At 45.1% G+C, this 12,566-nt stretch overlaps 1 protein-coding gene across 2 annotated transcripts in view; it reads left to right on the top strand.

Moving 5' to 3' along the window:
• The window catches only part of PFDN1 (prefoldin subunit 1), a 32,314-nt gene that overhangs the window by 5,730 nt on the left and 14,018 nt on the right, over positions 1-12,566 (top strand). For both annotated transcript variants that reach the window (XM_064724915.1, XM_064724916.1), the window contains exon 3: positions 10,816-10,900. In XM_064724915.1, coding sequence (XP_064580985.1) covers positions 10,816-10,900 — 85 coding nt within the window. The remainder of the gene's footprint in view (positions 1-10,815; positions 10,901-12,566) is intronic.

The raw sequence follows: 12,566 nt of genomic DNA, 5'->3' as shown, positions 1-12,566 counted from the left end.
ACTGTTTGTGTGTGTGTGTGAGGTGTTTGTGCGTGTGTGTGAGGTTTTTGTGTGTGTGTGTGAGGTTTTTGTGTGAGTGTGTGTGGTGTTTGTGTGTGTGTGAGGTGTTTGTGTGTGTGTGAGGTGTGTGTGTGTGTGTGAGGTGTTTGTGTGTGTGAGGTGTGTGTGTGGTGTTTGTGTGTGTGTGAGGTGTTTGTGTGTGTGTGAGGTGTTTGTGTGTGTGTGAGGTGTGTGTGTGAGGTGTTTGTGTGAGTGTGTGTGGTGTTTGTGTGTGTGTGTGAGGTGTGTGTGTGTGTGTGTGAGGTGTTTGTGTGTGTGTGTGTGAGGTGTTTGTGTGTGTGTGTGAGTGTGAGGTGTTTGATTCTGCCAGCACTGAACACTGCAGCTGCCCTGTGCTTCCTGCTCACATGTCAAAAATCTCACAAAGAGCTGAAGGACACCCAAGGCTTAACCTTGCTGGTTCAGCTGCTAACTATAGGCTGGTGTGTGAAATCTGAGTGCTCCTCCATGGGCTGGCTCTGTGGGCAGGGCTCGGTGCAGGCTGGGCCATGGGGCCCGGCTGCCGAGGGGCTGACAGGTGCTGACACCAGTCCCAGGCAGCAGCTTTGGGTGTTGCTTTCTGGCCAATTTGTGGTTTATAAACCTAAAGTTCCTCCATGTAGCTATTGCAAAAGGGAGGATTTATTTTCCACAGTAAGTGTGATGTGTGGAGAAGTTCAATCAGGCACTGAGCTGTGAAGAAAACAAAATTTGTGTCCAGCTGCTTGATGGCTGCTGCTGCTGCACATTGAATGAGCTGTTGGGAGCTGGTACATGAGGAATCAAAGGCTATATGGGCATAAGCCAAAAGGTTTTCCATCCCACAGCTGGTTTTTATTTCAGGTTTTTCCTGATTTTGAACTACTTACTTTTGTTGCAGCCTGAACAATCATCTTCACAGATTGTTAGGTGTGAGTGGGCCTAAAAGTTTGCAAGCTCTTTTTAGAGAGCTGTCATGGAAAGCAGAAATGAGAATGATGCATGCAGAGGTGATGCAATAGTTTTCTGTGCTGCTGCCTGTGACTTGGTCTGTGAATTAAGGGGCAGGAGTTTGTCATCCCCTTCCTGGTTAATTGGGAGGGTGAGAGGAGCAGAGCTGGTGCATGGACTGTGGTTACTGCTGCCAGTAGTGAGATACTGGCAATCTGGACTCCTGGATTTGGTTCCAGCTCAGAAGGGGAGCTTGTTCTCTTGGGCACAGGCTCCTTTTCCAACTGACATCTCATTTCCAAACACATTCCTTCCCCAGTGCCCTGCCCCCGCTTCGTTCTTGATCTTATTCCTGCTGCCCAGGGCTGCTCATTTGTAATCTCCTGGATATCTTGGGCCAGTTATAGCTCTTCTGCCCTGCTGCTCTACATAATTTCTCCATGCAAGACTGAAACGTCAGAGAAGAAAAGATTTCCATGGTTTGTGTGCAAGATGTCTATCTGTCCTGTTCTAGGAAACAGCTGCACTTCTTTAAAGAATCAGCTTTAGGCAGAGAACTTGGACACTCTGATAAGTCAGTGTTTGTGAAATACATAAGGAGTAGAAACAAGGGTCTTAAAATAAAAGCAATAGCTAATTTAAAATACAAATAAGTCCTTTACTTATCCCTACTGGAAATAAATCTGTTGGTTATAGTCCCCCACCTACTGCGTGGGTGTTCTGATAGGAGATTAGCAATACAGCTTTTCCTCTTGCTTGTCTCCCTTGCCTGGTGACATTTAACTCTTTAGGAACATTTTTCTGTTGGGACTTAGGACTATGACATTCACACAAGTCTGTTCCATTCTTTTCTTTATCCCTAAATTTTTCTCCACCTGTTACCTAGACAACACAGAGGAAGGAGCTACCTGAGTAAACTTGAGGTGAAATCTAAACTGAGAAGAATAAGGGTCAGAAGGGAGGCTGAGTGCTCCTGCAGGCTGCCCTTGTTGCTAGAAGAGGGAGTTTGATGTGCTCTCATGGAAATGCCAGAGCCTGCAGGAATCCTGCTCTCTCAGGGCAGGTTTGCAGCTTGGGCTCCTGTGCACTGAGGGCTGTAGTGAGGAACCTTGGCTTTGTCCCTGCCTCTAGAGAGAGGGAGGCTGAGCTCTCTTGCAAATCCAGCCCTTGCTTCAGTGGCTCAGAGTTCTGTTTGGATATAGGCTAGACAAGTATTGAATGTTCTGAGGAGCTTCTACTACTCCTGCTTTTGTGACTTGCTGTGCCAAATGACTTTACAAAACCATTATGGAACATGAGTGACTGATTTCTGAAGTTCTCCAAGCACTTAAAATGTCACTCTGGTATTCTGAAACACCAAGGAGCTTCCATTAACTTTAATATTTAGTGGATTTAAAGTACTGTATTTTGAAACTTCTTCCCCATTTCCTGAAGCAAATTTTGGAGTCAAGGGTGAGAGTCCCTGGAGAAATACTGAATTCTAGAGCACTTCTTTCAGGACACAGGGCTGTTAGGTTTAGCACAGAGGATGTGACTTGCCTGCAGCAGAGAAGAATGGCCAGATCACTGGCCCAAAAAAAGAGTCCCTGCTGTATTTCTGTCTTGCTTGGAGATGCCCTTCCAGGTGTGCAGTCAGTGGATGTTCTGCCAGCAGGACAGAGTATGACAAAGTACTGAGGGCCCTCAGCTCTCAGAGGGAGCTCTCAGTCAGTCCCTGAGCTGGGATGTGAATGTCAGCATAAGATATAAATTTCAGGTGGAACAGCCTTAAAACAAATGACAAATCTAAGTCTGAACATGCTGGCCTTGCCACCTGTTCAGAGCCTGAAAGAAGGGGAGGCTCATTCATGACCCCCTGAATTAAAACACTGAATTAAATATGAAGAAACCAATCCCATGGCATGAGAACTCCATTTTACACAAGTTTAATTCAGAGATGCAAGAACCAAAGTGCTGCATCAAATCTTGAACCAAATGCAAGACAATTTCTGTCTTGAATTCTTACTTTGTTTTCTCGAAAACTATTTGCTGAATTAACGGAATGTTGTGGCCAATTTAGCAAAATAAAAAAAAATAGAAGTTTGTTCTTGCTGATTAGGACACAGCAGTGTGGTTGTTTTAGTGCTAGCTAATTTAACTCCAGAGTCCAGAAATATCTGTCTATTAGTGTTGTGCTTGAATGCTTTTGGCTCAGTTATCTTTGTGTCCACTGCTGTGAAGTTTTCTGTAGTGCTTTGATGCTTTGTTGTGGCAGGATTTGGGATGTGCAGAAGCCAAGACTGTGCTATTTACCCACAAGCTGGGTCTTCCTCCTCACTTTGCATTTCAAAGGTTTCCTGCCAGACAAGGCAGAAATATTTTTTCTTTATTTTTTTTTCTTTTCCCCTCTTGCAATTTGGGATGGGTTTGCTTTTCAGAAAAGATGGATCCTGATTTTGCCAGCTTCTCTCTACAGGGTATTAGGGAGGGTCTGCTGCTAAGAAGGGCATAAGTTTTTCTGTCAGAGTATAGCAGTATCTTCATGTCACTTCATTTGCTACTGCAAAGTTCACCTTTTTAATCACAGAATATTTATCAATAAGAAAAAAATTAAAATAGAAATGTCTTTCAGGTTATTTACCAGGGTGCTTACACCAGCGTTTGCTTGTTTATATTTTCCTTGGTGCATATCCATGTGGTATTGTAGTTTTATTTTTTTTTTGTTAAGCATTCTTCCATAGGAATTTGTGGGGAATTCTTGAAAATAGAGCAGATTTTAGAAATGGATCTTGACTTCCTGTTATTGAAAAAATTTTTCTGTTTTCTGCTTCTTTCTGCTTCTGGTTCAACCCAGACTGCAAAAATCTATTTGAGGTGCATGTGTGGTTGGCATGTTGTAGTCATCTGAGTTCCCTTGGCTTAAATAAGCCACAGCTCATCAGTGCCACATACTAACAAATTGTATGAAAACAAAACTAGAAGACAAAACCACTAAATCAGGAATATAGTGAGGCAGAACCACTCAAGGGGATTTCAATTGCATGAAGTGCTGTTGTTCTTGCACTGTTTTCCCACATGGATTTAATCTCAAATGTTATGAATTCCTGTATGATAGAGAGGAGGCATTTGCTTGCTTTTTTTTTTTTTAAATTCCATTTATGTCAATTGAGCCTTGAAAAAGAATTTATGATGTTCATTAAAAGCAGACCACAGTACTATTTTCTTTTCTTGGGTTGTGCTATATTTAATACACACTTCGAGGTATATTCCTGATGTCTTTTTTTAAAGAACCCAACATGAACAATGGTATAAATCTACCATCTAGTTAAGTGTCTGGCAATGCAGAAACTGCTGTTTGCAAGCTGTGTTACTATCTTGGCTGGAGGTAATGTAATATGCTGGAGCTATTGAGAGATGCCCCCCAAAAAAGTGAAAGCTCAACGTAAACATGGCCTGAAGGGCAGCCCAAACCCCTCCGTGGGGCTGGGCACATCAGGCCAGCCCTGCTGAGCTTTGGGGAAGCCAACAGCGTGGAATTCTTTCTTCAAATCCTTTAGCTCCTTAGAGTAAATAGGTTTATGGCTTACAAATGTTCATCTGAGTAAAAGTTACCCTTGTTGGGGCCTACATAAGATGAGGTTTGGCCGATATCCAGCGCTGCTAATCCTGAGCTCTGCGTGCTCCGGTGTGTCAGGCTGGCTCTGCACAGGTTGTGCTGCTCACTGGGGATGTCTCCTGCCCAAACAGCTCCTGGTGCTCATCCACCTCTGTGAGGGCAGCAGCAAAATGTCGTGTGAGCTATAAACTGCTGCTCCTTGGAATGTATTCATGTATAATCCTCCCGACATAAGCTGCGGGATTTGTTTTGCTCTAAGGTATGTGGGGGGAATAGTTGGGGTCAGCTATATCGAGGTGACCCAGTGAGACGACTGACCACTAAAATAAATGCAAACATAGGAAAAGCTTCAACTCATCTGTTCAAACTCCATCTGTTCTGAACCAGCTCTGGTTAAGGCATATGATCTGTTGATGGGAGATTCAAAATCAGGCTGAAAAAATGTGAAACCTTTAGACATGAAGGGTGGCAGCACAAGCTATAATTAGTGATGATTTTTCTTTTTTTTTTTTTTAATATTGCTTCCTTGTCTTGTTTGGAACTGGGTAATTCATCTATGGTGACTAAAACTGGAATTTGGAGGGGTATAAACTGTGCCTGGTATGAACTGCATAGAGAATCACTTACAGAAGCACCAGCAAATCCTGGGAGAGTAGAAGAGGACTACTGGGTGCTGGCAGTTCTGCACAGCTGGTTTTGGTTCAATCAAGCTAGATTGCTTGGGATCAGCTCCTTGGAAGCCTTTCTTCCATTGGCTTTGAACAGTACTTAAAATGCAGTAATCCCCTGCTGAGTCTGCTCAAAGCTTGAGCAGCAGTGCAAGTTCAGAATTAAAAAGCGTCTTTAAATAGATAAATGCATCACTGGGCTTAGCCAAACTTTTCTCACAGAGTGGTCTAAGGCAAGCACTTGGTTTCAAGGGGCAGGACATTTCATGTAAACACTGCTGTGATATACCACAGCATGTTAGGTTGTTTAGAACTACAGTAAACACGTTAAAATAATGTTAGGGCTTTGCACAAAGTTGTTTGTTTTCTTTTCAGTTTTTTGTAGAGAGTTTCCCAAGTGGAATGAGAACCATGTGGCTGAAGTTACAGTGGTTCTTTGTGAGTGCTGGGAGCCAGGTGAATGGACTTACAGATGTGCCATTCATCATTATTCTGGCAAAATAACACTGGACATATGTACCTGTAAAATTGTTTCTGTCTGGAATCAGGCAGAGAGCTGTGTACCCATCTTGGCAGGGGAAGAGCTGAGGCTTCTCCTGCTACCCTGATTCTTGCAGGGATCTACATGGAGCCAAGTGGGAAGAGCTTCTTTGCAGACTGTTTGTGTGGGGGTCCTGTGGCCTGGTGTGGGGCTCCTTCCCTCCTGGTTTGAATACTTGAACACAAACACTCTCTTGCCCAGGCAAGGCAGGCAGGGGAAACACTGGGACCACATTTCCTGACTCCAAGGGCAGAGGAGAGGCTGCTCATGCCCAGCTGCCTGCCACTGAAAGCTCCAGCTGTGAAGGCTGAAGTTTGTTGTAGTTGCAAGTAATTGAAAGTAGGGATTCTTCATGGAAAACCTGAACTATGAGCATCACTGTGACTCCACCTTTAATAACTTTAATGACTTGTATGTCATAATGAAGAGTGGCATGTGCTGAACAAACATCTCCATAACCTCATTCATTAAGAGGCAAATCTTTCAGAATCCAATATTATGTCTCAAAGTCAAGTAAACAGCACATTTTGGTGCAAACAGGCTGAGTTATGGAATTACTTACACTGGGCCATCATCAGTTTGTGGGTGTGTATGTGTGACACAAAGGAGCAGACAGATGATGAAGTGGGCAGCTCTGCTGACCTCACAAGAGTCTGAAGGACTTTTGGGCCAGGGCATCAGGGAGTGCAATATAGACACTGATCAAATGAAAATCATAATAGAAAATTAGGATTGTGAAGGGGTAAGAGATCCCTTCAGAAAGAAACTAGCAGTGAGCCCCAGAGAGTGTATATAAACCACTCTCTCTGCCTTAGGGAAACAAAATTCCTGGTGTGGAGCTAGCAAGGGGAGGAAAATAGAAACAAGTGGGAATATTTAGAGTGAGGTTTCTCTTTCAGTTCACTTGTGCTCTATTTCTGTTCCCATATTGCACTTGAGAACCAGCAGTCACTGGGAGCCAAGCCTGTAGGTGCAGTCCATTGGCTCTGCTCCATGGAGCTGTTCTTGTTGGAGCCCAGGTTTGGCTGGGCACTGCTGTCCTCAGGGACCCCATCCTCTGAACTTTCATTTCTGATTTTCTTTGGTTTGTTTTGAGTTTTTACCATTATTAGCAAGTCCTGTTCTATTTTTACTGGCCGTTCTCTTTGAAATGGGTGGCCAGGTGAGATGGGGTGAACTTGTCCATTCTGACCCAGATATTTTTTGTGGTAATTTAGCAACAGTGAAAAAGTTCCTGTGTGAAGAGGTGATTGTTACTAAGCTTTGTCATTGCCCCTGTGGTGCTGAATCACTGTTTCATGGTTGATAGTGTGGGTGTCATGTTTGACAGGTCTGGGAGTGTGTGCTGTGACGCTTCACTGAGAGCAGGAGGATACAGACAAACTCATATCTGGGGGAAGACTGGATTTGCTGCTTGTCTTGTGTGGATTAGCAGTGCTTAAACTCCATCCCAGTCCAGCACACAAACTCTGGGGGCTGGAGCCTCCCATGAACTCCAGCAGAGCTGTGGAAGCAGCTCTTGGGTCAGTATTGCTGTGTCACCTGCTGGGCTCTGCACCACTGAGCAGAAAGGGGCTCCTCAGCTCGGTGACTCTCATATGGGCCAGCTCTCAGCTGGTGCTGAACCTCCAGGCACAGAATTAACTTCATGTGTCTGAAAGGATTGGTCACAAACTCACTTGGGGATGAATTAAGTTGTCAGAATGTACCATGCTTCTTTGATGAGCTTGGAAATCTGTACATAAAATAACTACATCTAACTGAAACCAGGCAGCAGAATGGCACTGCCCTGTTTCTCCAGCTTGGTGAGGGAAAAATCTAAAAATCATCAAGTTGATGTGTTACTTAGGGTAATTGGAAAAATGAAATTTAGATTGAATTTAAATTCTGGTTTATTACAAATGCCCTGCAGCACTTCTTACCTAGTGAGCAGAACAAACTTCTGCTTTTTCCAAGTGCTGCCATAAACCACGTTATTTCCTTAGGTAAAAACTTTGGCCAAGATCTCCATGATGTGTGTATCCCAAACTAGACTCTAAAAAACTGATGCATTTTTGAGTCCTGCTTTTGTTGGAAAGCAAAGCCACAGATTTGAACAGTTAACTGTGGGTGTGGATTTACAGTTCAGCTTTCAAAGGCCTGGCCTTTGGCATCTTCCAGGGTGGCACCTGTGCCCTTGGGGCTGAAAGCTCCGTGGTCTTGCATCAGGGAACTCAACTGGCTTTGAGCAGCACTGGTGAAGACCTGCAGGATGCTGCTGCCCAGCTCAGGGACATCTGACCTGCTTCTGAGCAAGTGTGTGAACAGACCCAGCTTCCATCCCACTGTTTTATAGCAGGCAAAAGCAGGGTGGTTGTGTTTGTGCCCAGCTGCCTGCAGAAGTCTCGTCAGTGCTAATTTCAGCCATCCAGTTTTAATTTGCTGTCCCATGTCTGCCAGAGCATTGCAGGAGGGTGGGAAGGAGGATATTTTCCCTGATGACTGCTGTTGACATTTGCAGAATAAAAGTGAAGTCAGGCAGTTGTTTGTTGGAGGTTTTGGTGCCTGCAGCAGTTGTGAGCCAGCCGGGATCGCCCAGTGCCTGTCACCCAGCAGGGACATTCCCAGCTGCAGCATGGGGAAAATTGCTCAAGCTGTGTTGCTTTTGAACTTTGTTTTTTAGACCAGGGACGTCAGGGAAACCAAAATGATCAATCTTCCTGTACAATTTGGGGAAGCAAATGAGAAGGGATTGTATTCTTCTTTGCTGCCTCCACAAAAAAAGGAAATAATTCAGGAAACGTTCACATACACAGGCAGGCTCAGGGAAGCAGTGACGTGGGAAGGGACTCATGGCTTTGTGTACAGAAGGCATCTTGCAGCTTTGGCATTCACTAATGGCAGCCACTGCAGAAACAAGGCAAAATTTGAGTTTACAGGGGTTGTATGTGAAGGCTAATGATTTTTATTCTGGTATTGTATGCCTGAGGTAAGAGCATCAGAGTGATGTGTTTGCTGGTGGTCCTGAAAACTATCTTTTCTCTGGCTGGATCCAGCAATGAAAATAACTTCTTTCCTAGAAGGATGGTCTTCAGCTTGATTTTCACAAAATACCTGTGTTGTTATTTCAGCAGTCTGCTGTATGCCCAAACCATCACCACTGTGTGCAAGTGAATGGTGGGGACACCTCCCATTGGGAAAGGGGGATTAAGGGGATAAAAAGAGTCTGAGTGAGCTGTGTTGGTAAGAACAGGAGCAGACAGAGAGCAAAGATGATGCCAGCAATAAGCATGAGCCAAGACTGGGGAAAAAATGAGAGAGATTTGAGAAAATTGCACCATAAAAGATGTAGAGGAAGTTCCTGTGGAGAAGAGGAGGTGAAGCAGAACAGGGAGAGAAGTGGGAGGAGGAGGAGGCACTTCTGTGTTCAGTTAATAGCAACCCCAAAGAGAGTTTTAATTGGAAACCTATTATAATTATCCACGGTTTTCCTCCCATGCATTTCAGGAATGTGTGTGGCAGGTACTTTTCCTTTTGGCTGGGTTACTGATGCAGAGGGCACTGGGTTTCCAGCCAAGTGGCAGATCCGTGTTTGTGTTTACCAGGCACTGAGCAAACACTTCAATAATGTCATTTGTCGTGGGAGATGACTCTGCAAACTGATTTCAGGATTTTCTGTAGCAGACGGGGAATGCACTCTGATTGTGCCCTGTCTAAAGCTGCTCATTTTAACTGTTGGAGCATGAGCTGCTGTCACCTGGCAGGAGGACATTGACCCTAGTTGGTGCTAGAGGAGACCTTGACCTCGTTGGTATGACCCATGGAGGCTCCTTCTAAATCCCCTGGGGGACTTTCTAAGTAGGGAAGGGGGTGAATCTGCAGCTTGTACATTCTTTATGTCTGGAAGGATGAAAAACAACCAGGAAGGGTTCCTAAAATTTGTTTGAACTTAGTTGTCCTTTAGCTCTTTGTGGGATGCCAGTGCCACGTGCTGCAGAGCTGCTTTGAATGTTTGGTGCTCCTTCAGAGGCTTCTCTGAGGCACCTTTCTTGTTGGCAAGCAGGACTCAGATGTTGTGGATGCATCTTTCAAATCCCTTTGGCAATTGAAACCAGAACAAGTGGAAACCAGTGGCCACAACTTCAGTTAAAAGCAGCCACTTCCCACCTCACAGAAAAAACCCTTTGGTTGGGGAAAGTGTAGAAATTTGGAGACCAGTGAGGGGTTGGGTTAAAGTCAAGGCTTGAGAAGTGGGGTCTGCTGGAGGCACCGCCTCTGCTTTGTCAAATCACAGGGTCAGCTGGAAAGGCTCTTCACAGACCATCCAGTCCCACCCCCTGCCTGCCCTTCCACTATCCCAGGTTGCTCCAAGCTGGGTCCAACCTGACCTAGGACACTTCCAGGGATGGGGCAGCCACAGCTTCTCTGGGCAGCCTGTGCCAGCACCTCACCATCCCCAGTCTGAAACATTTCTCCTCAATGTCCAATCTAACCTGGCCTGTTGCAGTTTAAAACCATTGCCTGACATGACAGACCCTGCTAAAAAGCCTCTCTGTCTTTCATGTCAGCCCCTTTTCTACATTGAAAAGCTGCAGTAAGGTCCCCCTGGAGCCTGCTCTTCTCCAGGTTGTACAACCCCAACTCCCTCAGCCTTTCCCTGTGGAAAGCTTTGCTTTTATTGTGTGGGTTTGTTTACCTTGTGAGCACTAAACCCTTAATAAACAGCTCTTACCTGTCAAGAGTCTTCCTTGACTCTGTGCCATCCATTGATTTAAATCCCTGTGAAGGGAAGGTGCTGACAGACTCCCCTTGCTGGCTGTGTGCCAGAATCACTTCCAGATCATTCAAGGACACTGAATGATAGGGGGAGATCTCTGTGTGTCCATGTTCACCCTCCCAGAGCATGGCTGAGGCTGGTGAGCCTTTGGGGCCAGGAGCTGTCAGAGCAATTTCTGCTGTCTCTGTGCAGAACATGGGAATGAGGATGAGCACTTGGTGCCCAGCTGGTGAACACTGATGTGAAAAGCACCCAACTTTTTCTGTCTCTTCTTTTTCCCTTGTAGGTTTATTCTTCAGCCTAAAGGAGTGATTCACAATCAGCTCTTAGAAAAACAGAGAATAGCTGAAGAGAAAATTAAGGAGTTAGAGGTAAGTTTTTGGCAAATGATGATGAAAGCAAAACATTAAAGGTCTACGGATACTCTTTGCTACATCTCTTGTTTTTACCTGCTACTTTTGGTGCTGAAGGATTGTTACAGAGAGCCTTACCTCTCTGTAACAGGGATTGTTGTAGGTGTAACAGAGATTGTTGTACTTGTAACAGAGATTGTACACAGTAACAAGTCACTCAAGGCACTTGGTTCCTTTCCTAGATCTACAAACCAGTAGGGATTGATTGTTGCCTCTGTGCCCTGGTATGAAAATTGGAAGAGAGGCATTCAGATGAGATTAGTAAGAGCAAGGTCTAAAACAAGCAAAAGGATGTTTGTGTGGTTATTTGCAGCAGATAAGTGATGTAAAATTTCGCCAGTGCTGTGGGTATTTAGAGGTTACACTGGCTCAGAACAATTGCACAAATTCATGGAAGAGAAATCCATTGAGAATTACCAAATATGTAGAAATGGCATCCTGCTCAGGAAGTCCCTGAGCTAAAAATGTCTGGAGGGTGGGAAACTATGAGGAGGAAGTACCATATAGCCTGCCCTGTCCTTACTCTCTGCCCTTAAGCATCTGCTTGGGGCTGCTGTTGAAGAGCAGATCTGTGGGGAGATGTTTTGACAGTGTGATCAGAGCACTCCTGTGTTCTTGTGTTTATCTGGTTGGAGTATTCAAGGCACAGAAGGATATCTAGGAAATGAAAAGCAGTGTCTGCGCAAGCTGCAGTGTTCAACCAGCCTATCTGCTGAATCCTGGCTATCTGCTCGTGGCTGCGTCTGCAGCTTACAGCTCTGCTGAGAAGAAGTGCAAAATGTACTTTTCCAAGGCTGTTAGTGTGTGGTTTTTTATAATTCTCCCCAAATATCATTAATACAACTCCCTGTTTCTTGGTCTTTGAGGAATGACAGAGAAATCAAAGACCAAGTTTGTGCCAAGCTGCTTTTCCCATCTGTTATTGTTTTGGAGAAAGTGAAGTGGAGACCAAATAAGAAGGGACAAGCAGGAATAGGAAGTCTGTGTTCAAACCCACTCAGACCTGTGCAGTTCTATCTCTGTTGTCTCCTACTTATACTAAAGCAGAAGTTGAGTCTGTATTTTTTTTAAATCCCTTCTTAAAACTCAGCCTGCCTGAGAAGCTGTGGAGCAAGCCCATCCCCAGATGTTGTATTGCTTGGAGTGTTGTCTGTGCCAGACTCTAAGGGGATTTATGTTTCTGCCCATGAGAACTCTTTCTGCCCAGACCAGACAAGTGCTCTGTGGAGAGGGGTGTGCAGGCAAGGCACAGTCATTTGTATGGTTTTGTGGTAAAAACAGTGGTATCCTTGCTCCTTTGGAGCCATCCCAGATGCCAGGGGATGTGCAAAACCAGCCCTGCAGCTGGGGCTGGAGAACTTCATGGCAGCTCCTCTGGGTTTGGGAGCAGGTGGAATGTGCCTGGCAGCTCCTCTGGGTTTGGGAGCAGGTGGAATGTGCCTGGCAGCACCTCTGGGTTTGGGAGCAGGTGGAATGTGGCTGGCAGCCTGTTTATAAACTGGGGTTCCTTGCTGCCAGCTGTGGTCAGCTTCTTGGCTACTGTGCTCTTCAGCTGTGCCATCTGGGTTTCTTCCTGTTCCTGGTGGGGAATTATCTTACCTCCTGAACTTCCCTGATCACTGAG

Source organism: Zonotrichia leucophrys, chromosome 13 (genome assembly GCF_028769735.1).
Source record: "Zonotrichia leucophrys gambelii isolate GWCS_2022_RI chromosome 13, RI_Zleu_2.0, whole genome shotgun sequence".
In the NCBI taxonomy this organism is placed as follows: Eukaryota; Metazoa; Chordata; class Aves; order Passeriformes; family Passerellidae; genus Zonotrichia; species Zonotrichia leucophrys.
The sequence above is the reverse complement of the archived record's forward strand: the minus strand, read 5'-3'. Positions and strand labels throughout refer to the sequence as shown.